The sequence below is a fragment of the Procambarus clarkii genome, chromosome 7 (genome assembly GCF_040958095.1).
Source record: "Procambarus clarkii isolate CNS0578487 chromosome 7, FALCON_Pclarkii_2.0, whole genome shotgun sequence".
NCBI classification, from domain to species: domain Eukaryota; kingdom Metazoa; phylum Arthropoda; class Malacostraca; order Decapoda; family Cambaridae; genus Procambarus; species Procambarus clarkii.
In genome coordinates this window covers 18,194,253-18,211,674 of record NC_091156.1, presented here as the reverse complement: position 1 = coordinate 18,211,674, position 17,422 = coordinate 18,194,253, and the positions used below count along the sequence as shown (strand labels likewise).

The 17,422-nt window shown below is 41.5% G+C and overlaps 1 protein-coding gene across 2 annotated transcripts in view; it reads right to left on the bottom strand.

The window, feature by feature from the left end:
* Positions 1 to 14,251, bottom strand: part of Fit1 (Fermitin 1) — a 123,231-nt gene extending 108,980 nt beyond the window's left edge. The window contains exons 1-2 of one of the 2 annotated variants that reach the window (XM_045747390.2): positions 14,140 to 14,251; positions 10,399 to 10,754 (exon numbers count right to left, since the gene is read on the bottom strand). In XM_045747390.2, coding sequence (XP_045603346.1) covers positions 10,399 to 10,540 — 142 coding nt within the window. In that variant the 5' untranslated portion in view covers positions 10,541 to 10,754; positions 14,140 to 14,251. Of the gene's footprint in view, positions 1 to 10,398; positions 10,755 to 13,891; positions 14,091 to 14,139 lie in introns of those variants that run through there. The other variant, XM_069313666.1, reaches the window with a different exon arrangement.
* Between the last annotated feature and the right edge of the window lie 3,171 nt (positions 14,252 to 17,422).

The window sequence follows — 17,422 nt, the reverse complement described above, 5'->3', positions numbered from 1 at the left end:
CACATATATACTGCAGAGTATGCTGTGGTGCGCCCTTTATGTTATCATATTCACGTTTACATTCTTATCCACTATTCCAAGACTACATGGAGGCCACCAGCCTACCCCTACAGGTACCTTCGTTACCAACATATACGGTATACAATTTTTTTTTTTGAGGGGGGTTATATTCCTGCGCGGGCCCCAAGCCTCTAGCTGGTCTACTATCTTGAGGTTATCTTGAGATGATTTCGGGGCTTTAGTGTCTCCGCGGCCCGGTCCTCGACCAGGCCTCCACCCCCAGGAAGCAGCCCGTGACAGCTGACTAACACCCAGGTACCTATTTTACTGCTAGGTAACAGGGGCATAGGGTAAAAGAAACTCTGCCCATTGTTTCTCGCTGGCGCCTGGGATCGAACCCGAGACCACAAGATCACAAGTCCAGCGTGCTGTCCGCTCGGCCGACCGGCTCCTAAGTGTTACTTAGTCCTACTAAGTGTTACTCTTACTCATAAGAAAGAGTAACACTCACTCTCTCACTCTTCTGTCTTAGGCGGCGGATGAGTATTTATAACTTATGATGGCTCGGTAAGATTTATGTCCAATGTTAAACAACTTCTGCGCATTTGAATTTCGATGGAAATTTTGTATGGTTTCTAACCCTGAAGGTTGAAAGACAATGTTCCAATGGTCTGTCGGCCATTTCTCCACAATGCCGGCATTTTCTCTTCTTAGGGAACCTTTACGCCTAATGCAGTGTAAGTGCAATCCTGCTCTATTGCTTCCTTTTCATCAGCACAAGTGGTTCGTAGTTGGTTGAACTTTTGTATTAACCCGCAGACCCTCATGTTGAAGCTGGTGCATTACCATCACTCTATTGCTCTATCTCTAATTATTTTCTTAATCTGTGCTAGATTTTGTGGTATTTAAATGTCTACATTTCTCCTCTTAGTTGCAAGTTTGCAGCTCCTATATTCATCTGTGCATTGATGTATAGAAGATGGAGGGGCTTGGTCCGTCTCTTTATTTTATGAAGAGCCATAATCTTAAAAGTCTGCGAGCAACCATGCGCATAGTGCTTACATAATGAAGTCTGCATGGATTTCACCGACTGATTTCTGAATAATTATATTTGCGATCTCGAATGTATTGATACTGTTTATTGCACAGTGGACCCCACCTGTTGCTGCTGAAAGCTCTTCTGTCCCGAATTAGTGCTTCACTGATTATATCTTCAAGTGAACTTCTTGGTATAGTTAATATCTTTGGTAGCATGCGTGCAGCAAGCCCTTTTGTGCCATTTCAACTGATATTTTGGATACAGACATCCTACGCCACTCCTTTATATAATATGGGTGATGGTGCAGCCTCTCCTCTCAATAATTCAAGTCACTAAACAAACAGATGAACTAAATTGCTAAACTAGCCTAACCATGCACCCACGAATAGAAAACAGGACATCTCGTCAGTTCTGCGAGCAGCTATGATTTTTAGCACAGCAGTTTTTAGCCTTAGGGAATTTATACATCAATATACGATATACTATTGGAGAGGGCAGTTTGGATTATTGTACACATGGCACCAACTATTACCCGCCCCTCCTACACCTTTCGTCTCCACGGTCACACCCCAACACGTAACAGTGCCACGTCTCCACATCTGGGGCCAGATTCACGAAGCAGTTACGCAAGCACTTACGACCCTGTACAATCTTTTCTCAATCTTTGACGACTTTGGTTACATTTATTAAACGGTTTACAAGCATGAAAACTTCCCAATCAACTGTTGTTATTGTTAAAAACAGCCTCCTGGTGCTTCGGAGCTCATTAACGGTTTAATCATTGTAAACAAAGCCGCCAAAGAGTGAGAAAAGATGTACAGGTTCGTAAGTGCTTGCGTAACTGCTTCGTGAATCCGGCCCCTGGAGTCCCCTATAATTCCCGCATCGTCTACACTTCAGCTTCTAGCGTGAGTCCCAACAGACATTAGTTCTCTCTCCTTACCTTGTAAACTCTGTGATAAACCTTTAATGCATTCACTAGAACACTATATTGTTGAATGTGAAACCGTAAAAGGCTTTAGACCTCCTGGCCTCTTGTACCACCAACTGTGTAACTATTTCATTGACTCAGGTGTTCTGGACGACATCCTAACAATTTATTCAAAATTTGCTTCTCCATTTTTAAGAATGAAGAACAATTTTATTTATATTACTTCTAAGCTGCATCACTTATGAACCCATCCCTGCCCTTGTGTGGCAGTGCACAGTAGAAAGTTGTTTTCACATATCCATACATTAAAACACTGATTGTAACCATGATATATATGTGCTTCAGCCTACAGTTTAGACCTATTGTCTTGTGTATGACCCTCTGTCCTGCGTGACAGTGAATACCAGCATTATCCTCACTTTAATAAGACTTAATTGAAATCCTCAGATTAGGCAAAATTGTAATTAATTTTGTCAATAAAGATGTTAATAATAATAAATCATTACCTTGCGATGCTTTCGGGGCTCAACGTCCCGCGGCCCAGTCCTCGACCAGGCCTTCTGGTTACTGGACTGGTCAACCAGGCTGTTGGACGCGGCTGCTCACAGCCTGACGTATGAGTCACAGCCTGGTTTATCAAGTATCCTTTGGAGGTGTTTATCAAGTTCACTCTTGAACAGTGCGAGGGGTCGGCCAGTTATGCCCCTTATGTGTAGTGGAAGCGTGTTGAACAGTCTCGGGCCTCTGATGTTGATAGTTCTCTCTCTTGAACACTGTGAGGGGGTCGGCCAGTTGTGTGTACCTTACCTTGAGGGGCTTCCGGGGCTTAGTGTCCCCGCGGCCCGGTCGTCGACCAGGCCTCCTGGTTGCTGGACTGGTCAACCAGGCTGTTGGACGCGGCTGCTCGCAGCCTGACGTATGAGTCACAGCCTGGTTGGTCAGGTATAGGTTAGGTGTAGTGGAAGCGTGTTGAACAGTCTCGGGCCTGTGATGTTGATAGTTCTCTCTCTTGAACACTGTGAAGGGTCGGCCAATTATGCCCCTTATGTGTAGTGGAAGCGTGTTGAACAGTCTGGGGCCTCTGATGTTGATAGGTACTCCCAGAGTACTTATTAAACTCTGACTGAGAGAAGTTATTCAAGGTGTTAATTCTCGAGCCCAATATACCAGTGTTTTACTAACTACTTTATTTTTTCTCCACACCACACCACACACACACCCCAGGAAGCAGCCCGTGACAGCTGACTAACTCCCAGGTACCTATTTACTGCTAGGTAACAGGGGCATTCAGGGTGAAAGAAACTTTGCCCATTTGTTTCTGCCTCGTGCGGGAATCGAACCCGCGCCACAGAATTACGAGTCCTGCGCGCTATCCACCAGGCCCCGTGTGAGGGGCACATGTTGTCAGTGACCATCCACCCGTGACTCAGCGTCTGGCAATGGGCACAGAGGCAAGTTATCGTCTCATCAACACTCCAACTACAACACACTGCCAAAAATCAAAAGACAGCCCATTTTCTCAAGTTTAAAGATCATTATAGTTTTTACTTACAAGACAAATAACCACATCCTAAACATTAGTGATACAGTATAATTTACACTTGTTTTTTATAACAACAAATAAAGTAGCGTGCAGATGATTATAATACTGCAATGTAAATAATTTGCTAATAGAAATAAATTAATAATAAAAGTTTTCTGGGGAGTCTTAACGTAAATGATTAGCAAGACTATCCACACGTGCAGAGAATAACTTACCTCCACAACTCTGCACTTAACGTTACAAATTTCAGCCTTAATTCCTTCCTGTTCCTTCATCCACACTCATAAGTGTGTGTGTGTGTGTGTGTGTGTGTGTGTGTGTGTGTGTGTGTGTGTGTGTACTCACCTAGTTGTACTCACCTAGTTGTGTTTGCGGGGGTTGAGCTCTGGCTCTTTGGTCCCGCCTCTCAACCGTCAATCAACAGGTGTACAGATTCCTGAGCCTATCGGGCTCTGTCATATCTACACTTGAAACTGTGTATGGAGTCAGCCTCCACCACATCACTGCCTAGTGCATTCCATTTGTCAACCACTCTGACACTAAAAAAGTTCTTTCTAATATCTCTGTGGCTCATTTGGGCACTCAGTTTCCACCTGTGTCCCCTTGTGCGTGTTCCCCTTGTGTTAAATAGACTGTCTTTATCTACCCTATCAATCCCCTTCAGAATCTTGAATGTGGTGATCATGTCCCCCCTAACTCTTCTGTCTTCCAGCGAAGTGAGGTTTAATTCCCGTAGTCTCTCCTCGTAGCTCATACCTCTCAGCTCGGGTACTAGTCTGGTGGCAAACCTTTGAACCTTTTCCAGTTTAGTCTTATCCTTGACTAGATATGGACTCCATGCTGGGGCTGCATACTCCAGGATTGGCCTGACATATGTGGTATACAAAGTTCTGAATGATTCTTTACACAAGTTTCTGAATGCCGTTCGTATGTTGGCCAGCCTGGCATATGCCGCTGATGTTATCCGCTTGATATGTGCTGCAGGAGACAGGTCTGGCGTGATATCAACCCCCAAGTCTTTTTCCTTCTCTGACTCCTGAAGAATTTCCTCTCCCAGATGATACCTTGTATCTGGCCTCCTGCTCCCTACACCTATCTTCATTACATTACATTTGGTTGGGTTAAACTCTAACAACCATTTGTTCGACCATTCCTTCAGCTTGTCTAGGTCTTCTTGAAGCCTCAAACAGTCCTCTTCTGTTTTAATCCTTCTCATAATTTTAGCATCGTCCGCAAACATTGAGAGAAATGAATCGATACCCTCCGGGAGATCATTTACATATATCAGAAACAAGATAGGACCGAGTACAGAGAAGATAGGAAAATGTGTGTGTGTGTGTGTGTGTGTGTGTGTGTGTGTGTGTGTGTGTGTGTGTGTGTGTGTGTGTGTGTGTGTGTGTGTGTGTGTATTTGTGTGTTTGTGTGTATTTGTGTGTGTTTGTGTGTGTTTGTGTGTGTTTGTGTGTGTTTGTGTGTGTTTGTGTACTCACCTATATGTACTCACCTATATGTGCTTGCAGGATCGAGCATTGACTCTTGGATCCCGCCTTTCTAGCTATCGGTTGTTTACAGCAATGACTCCTGTCCCATTTCCCTATCATACCTAGTTTTAAAAGTATGAATAGTATTTGCTTCCACAACCTGTTCCCCAAGTGCATTCCATTTTTCTACTACTCTCACGCTAAAAGAAAACTTCCTAACATCTCTGTGACTCATCTGAGTTTCCAGTTTCCACCCATGTCCCCTCGTTCTGTTATTATTACGTGTGAACATTTCATCTATTTCCACTTTATCAATTCCCCTGAGTATTTTATATGTCCCTATCATATCTCCTCTCTCCCTTCTTTTCTCTAGTGTGTGTGTGTGTGTGTGTGTGTGTGTGTGTGTGTGTGTAGGAGGAAAAATTGAAACAAGAATTTCCTTAAGTACTATTAAAACTTCTTGAGAAGGAATGAATGAATGAATGAAATTCATATTTCAATTCTTCCTCCGTGGTCTGATACCCGTCACATTTTTCATCACGTGTTAATTTTCGTGATTTACACACATTATATATATATATATATATATATATATATATATATATATATATATATATATATATATATATATATATAATGATCAACACAACCATCAAGTAACACGCAATTCAAAAGTTTACTAAATGCCATCTGAAACACAAGAAAATAAAATGGCTACAGCTTATTGGCAAACATGCAAATCTCTTGATTTAAAATCATAGATTCGGTATGTAAGAAATACTTTTCTTTGCAGAATATATATTTTTTTTTCAAAGTCAAATTTGGCGGTGAATGCATTAAAGCAGTTATTTACTTGTTTCTAGTTTCACTCGTACACGGCCAGGCATCCATGGTAATCGCCTCATCAGCTAGACTACTGATGTTTGAAAAAAATAGGTGAGGTACATGCTTCCCATCAGGATAAGCATATTAAAATTTATACCATATATAGGCCTATATTGCCTCATATTTGCAAACTATTTTATGTGGATTTCTTCAGACTTGGTAGAAATGTGTAAAACCAAAATATTATCAAAAACAAAAGAAAACTAACTGACCGTACAATTTCAACTGGGATTATCCAGCACATTGTCTGGCACTGGCCTAGAGAACGTGTGCAGTAAGTTGGGCCAAGATCTGTTAACTTGTTATCCTGGCCACGCAAACTTATCGTCTGCTTAATGTGCGTTGAAAACGTTCATTCCGTACAGTAGGTATACAATGCAGTACACGGCCAAATTACAAGTTACAGTATCCTCTTAGTAGGGATACCGAGTGTTGAATAATGAAACTTAAATCAAAGTACAAGTATAAAGTAGGCGTCCATCAGTCTCAGGAGACTATAGAGTTAAGCTCTGGTTGTCGGTCTGGAGTGGCCTTACCAGGGCGCAAAGCCAGGGTAGGTTGATGTGGGGGCGGGGGAGAAGCTGTTACCCAGGCAGCAGGTCGCCCCCTCTCCACGGCGTTGAAAGTCTCCAATGGAGACAATCGTATTGGCGAATGCCAATACGATTGGTTCCAGCGCCGTCGCAGGAACTGAGAGTTCCTGCGACGGCCAAATTGACGGCCGTGTCATTCAGTACAAGTATAATGAATGTAAAATTAAGTTAATCGTTAGTTCTAAGCTAGAGGCCACTTTTTATACGGGAGGGGAAGTTAATTTGGATGTAAGCAAGTATAATTATATATGGCAGACAGCATCCCCCGCCCTCTTAATGTCATGCGCATCTGGTTATGTTTCCGGTGTTTTTTGTATGCCTGAACCACTGCTATGTTGTCACGCACGGTTTTCAGCGTGACGAGAGAATCTACACACACAAGGTACAAAGAAATGCAACAACTCTTGCTCCCGAGTTAGGTTTAGAGGGGAGATAGTTCGACGCCAGTGATCTGTTTGGTTTAGATCACTTGCGCCCATCTGTCTTCTTAATGTACTCTCAATATAAAACAAGGGAGAGACAGCAATGAAATACAGCCCAGTGTCTATAACTTGCATGCTATGCAAGATGAAGATTGTGAGAAAAAGACTAGAACATCTGAAGAGGAGGACTTTTGTTAAATACCACCTGAGCAGGTCCAGGAACAGTAAACTTGCCTCACAGGTTTAAATAAAATTCTATGGCCAGGCAACAAAAATTAAACAATGCAGAGATTGATAGGCAGACTGCACATTTTTGGATTGTCAGAAAGGCTTTGACATAGTATGGGCCATAAGAGACTAGTGAAATAAGTTGGAGAAGAGGGCAGAAGTAACAGGGAAGGTGCTTCAGTGGATATACCTGGTGAGGGGTTCGGGAGTTGTTCTACTCCTCGAGGCCGGCCTGAGGTCAGGCATGACTTGTGATAACTTGGTCCAGCAGGTTGTTGCTTGGAGCAGCCCGTAGGCTCACATATCCACTACAGCCTGGTTGGACCGGCACTTCTTGCAAGAACCTGTCCAAGTGCCTCTTAAATACATCCACCTTCGTTCCAGTAATATTTCTAATGCTTGCTGGGAGGGTGTTGAATATCCGTGGACCCTTGATGTTAAAACAGTGTTCTCTGATTGTACCTATTGCACCTCTACTCCTCACTGGTTCTATTCTGCATTTCCTCCCGTACCTTTCGCTCCAGTATGTTGTTATTCTACTGTGCAAATTTGGGACCTAGACCTCCAGTATCTTCCATGTATATAGGTATTATTTGATACCTTTCTCGTCTCCGTTCCAGAGAGTACATTTTGAGAGCTTTGAGATGGTCCCAGTAATTCAGATGTTTTATCGAGTCTATGCATGCCGTACATATTCTCTGTATTCCCTCTAATTTAGTGATCTCTCCTGCTCTGAAAGGGGAAGCGAGTACCGAGTAATACTCAAGACGGACAGCACTAATGATTTAAATAGTTAGCATTGCTGTGAGTCCCTGGATTTGAACGTTCTCATAATCCATCCTTCATCATCGTTTATCCATAATCCATCTCATATGGTGTCATTTTCCTGGCCGCCACTATATTTGCTCGGTTACGTTCACTAAATGTCAGGTCGTCAGACATCATAATTTCCAGAGCTTTTACATGTTGTCTTCCTTCTATGAATAGGTCTGATTGTGTCCTGTACCCTGTGTTTCGTTTAAGTTTCTCGTTTCCAGCATACCTAAGTACCTGGAATTTACCACCGTTAAACATGTTATATTCAGTTGCACAATCAAATACTTTACTTATATCTGCCTGCAGTTTTTCAGTGTCTTCTACAGTGGCAATTTTCATGCTGATTTTTGTATCATCTGCAAAGGATGACACGAAGCTGTGACTAGTGTTTTTGTCTATATCAGAGATTAGAATGAGAAATAGCAGCGGTGCAAGGACTGTACCCTGGGATACAGAGCTTTTCACTGCACTTGGGCTTGATCTTACTTGGTTGACAGTCACTCTCTTCATTCTGTGACAGAAAGTTGAAAATACAACGCCCCACTTTACCCGTTATTCCTAATGATCTTATTTTATGGGCTATCACTCCGTTATCTTGAGGGTATCTTGAGTTGATTTCGGGGCTTTAGTGTCCTTGCGGCCTGGTCCTCGACCAGGCCTCCACCCCCAGGAAGCAGCCCGTGACAGCTGACTAACTCCCAGGTATCTATTTACTGCTAGGTAACAGGGACATAGGGTGAAAGAAACTCTGCCCATCGTTTCTCGCCGGCGCCCGGGATCAAACCCGGGACCACAGGATCACGTGTACAGCGTGCTGTCCGCTCAGCCCCGTGATCATATTTGTCGAATGCCTTTGCAAAATCTGTGAATACAACATCTACATTTTGCTTTTCCTCTTAGGCTTCTGTGATTCTGCATAGTGGTTGAGTAACTGTGACAGGATCTTCCCACTCTAAATCCCTATTGTCCTAGGTTTTGAAGTTGACTTTTTTTCCAAAAAACTAGAAACTGGATTCCTAATCACTCTTTCAAGAACTTTTATTATGTGTGACGTTAGTGAAACTGGTCTATAATTTTTTGCCAGACCTTAACTATCTCCCTTGTGCAGAGGAACTATATCTGCAGATTTAAGTGCTGCTGGTATCTCCCCTGTATCCAGGCTCTTTCTCAATATTACACTGGGCACTCACACTACTGGTACTTTACATATTGATATGTGAGTACCTAAGCAACAGAAGAGAAAGTTACTGTGAGGCGAGATTTTAGAATAGAGATATTTATCACTTTAGTCCCAGAAGGTTCAGTAGTTGGACCCTAACCAGTTTCTGATATATGTGAATTATCTTGCTGAAGGTAGAGCATCCCTCTAAATGTTTGATAATGATGTAAAAATTATAAGGAGGATTAAGATAGGAAGAAAGCAAGAAACTACAAGATGACCATGACACACTCAAAGAATGGTCCAACTAGAATACTAGAATTTAACTCTAGTGCAAAATAACGAAACCAGGTGTAGAGAACAGGCCAGACACAATGTATCAAATGGAAGATGAAATCCTTCAAGAGAGAAATATGAGGGTTGATATCACCCCAAACCAGTTTCCCAAAATTAATATAAAAAAGATATCAACAGCAGCTGTCAGGGCGCCTGACAGCTGAGTAGGCAGCACTTCGGATTCGTAGTCCTGAGGTTTCCGGGTTCAATCCCCGGTGGAGGCGGAGACAAATGGGCAAAACGTTTCTTTCACCCTGATGCCCCTGTTCACCTAGCAGTAAATAGGTACCTGGGAGTTAAGACAGCTGCTACGGGCTGCTTCCTGGGGGTGTGTAACAAAAAGTTGGCCTGGTCGAGGACCGGGCCGCGGGGACACTAAGCCCCGAAATCATCTCAAGATGACCTCAACATACAGCTAGGTTGGCCAATACACGGCCAATCTAGCCTTTACAAATTTGTGTAAGGAATCATTCAGAACTTTTTATATACCACATGTTAGATCAATCCTGGAGTATGGGACTCCAGTTTGGAATCCATATTAAGTCAAACACAAGATGAAGATACAGAAAGTTCAGAGGTGCTGTATGCCACTAGACTAATCCCAGAACCAAGAGGTATGAGTTATGAAGAAATTATCAAGGTACCAAGCCTGGGATACTATTTAGCACACTGTATCTGTATCATAGAATATAAACAAATTCCTAAATACCACTCGGTATGACAAGCTAAGACCAAAAAGGACATACTGTATGATAAGTGTTGTTATTGGTATGCGATTAGCAAAGGATTTTACCGAGGGATTTTTACTATGCCTCAAAATAATGCTGGAAAGCAAGATTTCTGATTCCTGAAAATTAGGACATTCTATAGGTATGCATCTTAGCAGGACAATGCAAGATAATATGTAAATGCCAAGGAATTCTAAGAGAATCAGAAGCATACAAAATACATGAACAATTACTCACCCAATTCCTCTACAAGGCGGAGCATAACACCACCAATGTGCAGATCACTCTTCACTCTGAGAATTCTCTCCACCTGCAGATCGGTGACTTGGACATGTAGTTCCCATGACCCATCACCGATCAACTGCCCGTCTGCCATCATTTTGCAGGCTATATCGATCTCTCAACACTACACAAAAAGTACCACTGCAGAGCAGGAGTTCCAAAAAGTGTTATCCTTAATAATAGGGAGAGTCCTGGACTCTTGAGCTCATAATCCAAGCTGTACTGTATTTCCCTAGTTGCTGGGTTTGGGTCACACCGCCCACACTATACTGTATTGTCACTGGAACCGATTGTTGAACGTGGATATATAGCTGGAGAAAGACAATAATAAACTAAGTTTTTGGGAAAAATTACTCCCAAAAATAAATAACTTAAGTCACTTTTATACACTTCATGGAAACCTTTTCCTGAATACACTTGATGTCAAAATGGGAGGGTGTGGATCTCATGGATCTCTTTTTAATATCCTACATCCAGATCATATCACTAATTCTCCACTAGATCATTCTCTATATTTTATATTTCTTTAAAGTACTGTATAGTATTTTTCAAGACAACAGTTTAAGTTGAGTTAGAGAAATTATCCGTTTCCTTTCCCCGAAAAAATGTAAATTTTACTACACCCAAGAACAAGTGTCATTTCCATAACACTAAAACACTATACTGTACTCTATTGTGGTTGTACAGTATTGGTTAATTCCTGTTATGAAAAGTAAGTTTTTTTCTACCCCAGCTAGAAAGACTAAGTTTGAGATAGATGAACATGATTTTGAAGGGCTTAACAATTTTTTTTTTTTTTTTTTTTTTTTTTTTTGAGATATATACAAGAGTTGTTACATTCTTGTACAGCCACTAGTACGCGTAGCGTTTCGGGCAGGTCCTTAATCCTATGGTCCCTGGAATACGATCCCCTGCCGCGAAGAATTGTTTTTTCATCCAAGTACACATTTTACTGTTGCGTTAAACAGAGGCTACAGTTAAGGAATTGCGCCCAGTAAAAGAAGATGTGACTAGATCTAGGCTATGGATAATGTTGTTTAGTGTATGTGTATAGAGGGCAGAGATGGTCTATGGTATGACTGGCTAACAGTTGTTGAAATGGCTCATAGTATCTAGTAGTGTCAGGAGAATGATGATGCTGAGGGTTATCAAGAATTACTGAGTAAGGTAGACTTTAACAAGGTGTATTACTTATGTAGATTTCCTTTTGGATGCTACATAAAAGAGAGATTGAAGAAATTACATATTTTTACCCTACAATATGGGTATTTTGGGTTGGTGTTGTAAAGACAAAAAGTAATTTTTTTGTTGTAGTTCAGTCGGGCTCATTCTCAACTCTCAATCGAGAATTACGGGTTCGAATCCCAGGTGGGACAAATGGTTTGGCACATTTCCTATCACCTAATGACCTGTTCACCTAGCAGTAAGTAAATACCCAGAAGTTAGTCAGCTTCTTGTGGGGTTGTATCCTGGGGGGTGGGAGTTCAGTAATTTGACCTTGAGAGGGGGGGGGGGACTCTAAATAAGCCTAACATGTATATATACGTACACTCTAGCTGTCAACACAATTACAATTATTATTATTACAATTATAAAAATGTAAGAAACTTTGCTCAGATTCTGAGCCATTAGTTTTCAAAACACCGAAGCAAGTTATTAAAATTTGATACTTCAAACATAATAAAAGCAAACCAACCTAACCATAAAAGTGTGTAAAACAGTATTCCTACTTTACCAAATTTATATTTCATCATTTTTGCCAGAACATCTGCACTAATGATGTTTCCCTAATATACCACATTAGCCTAGCACTAGACTATGTTGGTTGAGCAACCAGTAACTGAGGCCAAAAATAACTTATTTATTCCTGGGTAATTTATTTTTGGGGGTAAAGGGGCAAGCATAACACTCCATGCTAGAATGGGCAGTCAGTTAAAGTTAAAAAGTTGTGGATACACTGTAGACAAACTAATGGGGGTCTGCACTATATGAATACAGGGATAATGCAAACTGAATTGTATAAGCAGTGCAGCAATATAATTTTTATTATATTGCTGGAGTAGCCTAGTGTGTATGATTCAGAAATGTTATTTGTTGCCTAGACATAAATCCTGGAGAATGTGCTATGTTCATACAATGCATAACCTAATCATTGAGCCCTAAATTATGCCCAAAAACCTTGGGATAAAATCAATGGTGATACCTCAGAGTTGGGGGAAGGGATCAGCTCTCTGCCAGACGGATCGGTAATTGCAACTTCATTTTTTTTTTTTTTAAATTACCCACTAGAAGCAATAAAAACTGGTAACAAAATTGTAATATAATAGACTAGACTTTACAGAAAAATTTGCTAGCCTTATGAGTGCTCATAACTCTATATCCAAACTAGTTTTTACCCTGGTCTAAATAGATCTAAATTATCTAAATTGTGGCAAAGAGTAGCTCATTCTGAGTGTGCCTTGGAAGCAATGTTGTCTGTGATCAAGCCCTAGCCAGGGACAAATAACTGGATACATGTGCTAACCATTGGCACATTTTTTACCCCCAGAGTACATGGAGAGCTGACTGTATACCAACTGGTGGGTCGTGCTCCGGGGAGCTAGTAGGTTATGGCTATATATGAACTATGAAAATGGAAAATTCTAAGCTTACTAGCAAGAGTCAGAAGTCATCTACTACTGAACCTAACTTTGTAAAAATAAAATAAATAAAGGGCAAGATAAACATGAAAAGTAACATTAGCTGTGTTATTAATAGCTATATTGAAAATCCCAACATTGCATTTGTCTTACTTCAAACATTTATACATTGATGTCTTCAATTAGGATACCCTCCTGCTAATAAGACACCCCAGTGAAATTACCTACAACCAAGGGTGTAGGTAATTTCACCCCTAGGTAAGGATCTTTCAGGAACATTTACAGTTAAATGAGTTAAAAGAATTTTTTTATTAACAAGGTAGTAATTATCCGGAATGGTTTGTCACCATGTTTGGAATAAGTGAATACATTTTCGAGAAACTTGGAGATGAATAGCAAGCAATACCCAGTAATGCCCGAAACGCTGCACGTACTAGTGGCTTTACAAGAATGTAATTACTATGCTATGTATCCTCACAATCCCAATGTACCTTCTTGTATATATACAAATAAATAAATAAAAAGTACACCATTGCTGAGGAAATGAGGCCTGTTAGGCTCGTTTCCATAGCAAGGGGTGAGTCAGTACACACACACTAGGCCTACACTCAGTAGGCCCACTCAACAGGCGGTAAATGAAGATATTAAGTGACAAGCTGATAACGTTTCATCTAGGTAAAAGCTTAGTGTAAAGCTTAGTGCCTGATGACACATTGTCAAGGTGTAAGACAAGTAGGAAAATAGACACGAGTCGGGATTGTCAGACTCTTCACTGGTGGGAAGTATTCCACTACATGTGAACACTTTACCAGGAGTCAACATGACACCGTGGAGGCCGAGGGGTGCCAGGAGGCCGAGGGGTGCCAGAGGAGGCCGAGGGGTGCCAGGAGAGACGAGGGTGTGGAGCACTATCTGTGTACTGGGGGATGAGGCGGCCAGGACCCACCAGCCTGTATAAACAACACACTCCCTCCACCCTCCTCAATAGTTCATACACTTCTCACTGTACATCACTGATACACTTTGCTGTAAGCTGACTTATAAACGCATTATTTACATTAACACGCTATGGCAAGGGTGTAGATAGGTCAAGTTGTGGGAGTCGCGTGCGAGTATCCCCCACCCACCGCGTCACCTCGGGCACTGGTGCCAGGGTGGCCACCTCCGACCCGTCACTACCGCGCTACAGTCAGCGGCTTTCGCTACGGTCAGCGCCTTCCTCTAAACCACTATATATTAGCATTTTAAAAGTACCGAATCACCTTCTGTGGTTTATTGTTTAATAAATCCCTGAACTATATGCTTAACTGATCTCTAACCCTGTCCATGGAGGACAGAAGAAAATGTATATATGCTGATTAGCATTGTAAATGTGTGGCCACGTCTGTGGTAGAAAAAAAATGTATTCATAATTAGCACATACATTGATTCTCAGAGTAGCAGAGAATTTTTAAGGTTTATTACTGTTCCCGTTTCTTGTGTGTATAATGTAATTTGCAAGTGGTAAAATGTACAGATGTAATTTATGATATCTCTAATAATAATTTCTGTTGTTGGGGAGGCCTGCCTCTTGCACATATATATACTTCTTATATACTTTTTAAGAAGACGCAATTTCTACGCAATTTTTATTCCACCCCGCGTCCATGGACTCGTCATCATTCTCGACTCCTCGACACTGCCATCACTCGTCTCCGGATTGGGCACACTTGCCTGGCCGCACATCTCCATCGTCTACGGCTGGTAGATTCCCCATACTGCCAGTGGTGTCCGACCCAGGAGGATACAGTGGAGCACCTACTTCACTGCCCTCGATTTCATAGCGCTCGCGTCAGACTACAGAGTGCCGTTCGTAGGCTGAATGTTCCCCACCTCACAGTTCCCGTTCTCCTTGACGGGGCCGGTGCGAGAGACGAAGACGTCCGTCATGACATCCTTCGCCATACCTTCCGCTTCATCCGTCATGTCCCCGGCCTGAAGAGACTGTAAAATTTGTGGCCTGAGGAGATTGTAGGGTTTATGGCCTGAAGAGACTATAGGGACCCCATCCCTCCGCTATTTCCCGGTATCGGGCAGCCGGGGCGCATCCGATCCCACGATCGTCGTCGCCCCTAAATCAACACAATATATATACTTATACATACATGCTTATCGAGCTACTTAGGTCCCCATGCGGCCCCTACTGACCTTCCCCAGGATGCAACCCACAATTCTCCAACTTCCGGATATTTAACTGCTAGGTGGACAGAGCCATCAGGTGAAAAAAACGTGCCTAATGATTACTGACCACCTTATCCAATTGCCGTTGGTTCGATATTAAATCAACGTTGATGACAGTGATTCGGCATTGATTGATTGAATGATTGATGAAGATTAAGCCACCCAAGAGGTGGCACGGGCATGAATAGCCCGTAAAAAAGAATGGTGGAGAAAGTCAATGTATACGGTAAGAGAGTGGGATAAGTGAGATGAAGGAATTAGAGTGAAGTGATAGGCAAGAAGATTAAGCATGAAGAGTTATAGCCCCGCTCCTGAGCCAGGTAAGTCCACAGCGGGCTCACCATAGCCCGTGCTACTAGGAACTTGTTCCGAGTAGCTGAATCTATAACAACAACAACAACGACGAGAAGATTGAGGGGTTAGAGTAAGGGAAGAAGTACAGAGATAGATATTGTAAAGGTTTGAGGAATGGCAATAAGGTAACGTATAGGAATAGATTTAAAGTATGGGAAAAAGATGGAAATATAAAACAGGTAAAAATATAAGAACTATGTAGAAGTAAGGAATAAAGAAACCTACAGAAAGCCAAACGGCGAAGATAATGAAGTGAAATAAAGACAAAGAGATAGCAACTTAGGAGACAGAAAGAAAGAAAAGACAATCTAGAGTAGATATGTCACGCTTATTAAGGTTAGAACATTTAAGTATGTACTGAGGGAGGCAAGAATCAACAGCAACAAAGCCAGGATTATGATTCATGCTGTGTATGAGAGCTGATTCGACGAGACGACATCTGTGAAAAGTAGAGGCAGGAAAGATGATTTTAGAAGAAGACCAATCTATAGGATTCGTAACGTGATTGAAGAAAGGGAGGGAATTATCAGGGGAAAGCGCCCAGCAATTTCGACTATACGTACAGCACTTGGAAGGGATCAGGACAAAGATTTGGGATGGGACGAGGGAAATGGATTGAATTTGTTTGTCTGCAGACTTAACACTCCTTTATGCGCTAACACTTATTTGTGTTCTTTTAGTCTGTTATTCAATGTATGGCCAGTTTCACCAAGGTGCTGAAAAGGACAAGAAGAACATAAACTAGAATTAACACCAACAGCATTGGAAGCAGAAGGAGCAGTTTGAACTGTATGTACTACGAAGTGTGCCGAGAGGCGAGTTCTAAATTAAAAGGACGAAGGGTATCGGTGAGATCTTTGAGTTCAGATATGAAGGGGTCATTCAGATCCCAAGACTGTGATCTCATAATAGTCTGATGAGATCGAGGAAGATGATGAAGGTCCTTAGTCGCCTGGAAAGGAAAGAGAGGGTATCATCAAAGGGGAAAGTTAGTAAACAACTTTAAAGTGCTGTAATCAACATCAAGATTAAACATCTTACAGGAGGATAGATGGAGAGATAGTTGGAAAGAAAGATGGATGAATAGATGGATAAATAGATGGGAAAATAGAAGGATGGGATGGATAGATAGATGAACGGATAGATATATGGATGGATCTATGGCTAGATAAATAGATGGATGAATAGATAAATGGCCAGATGGGTGACAGACACAGACCCGGGCAACGCCGGGTACCCCTACAGGTACCCCCAGAGTTGGGTAACTAATGGGGTTACATTCTAGGAAAGATCGGTTGCTGGCATACGTCTGAGACTTTGATAAGCATACATGCTCCTTATTTTTGGATATGGGAAATATATTAAAAAAAAAAAATGTTATTTTTGTTGTTGTTGTGAAATATGCTACAAACAGCAGAATAACGCTAGCTATGGTTGCACTGAATATTTCTTTAAATTTGGCAGTAGGTAATCATACCACTAAGTGCTCCAATATTTATATTTATAGTGTTAAGAAGGTCTTGCATTACTGTTTTACGTGCAATTGTATATTGATGACGTGCTTTATTAAACTAAATGCATTATATAGGTTAATGGTTAATATGGATTTTATATATCATAGTTATACCATTATCCCATGCTACGCCATAGAAAACGAGGGATGATCGTGACTGACTTCAGCAGATTTTTGTTAGTATACAGTACTGTATGTTATAACAGAGATTGGCTTTAAATTTTATATTACTATGAAATTAAAATATAAAATA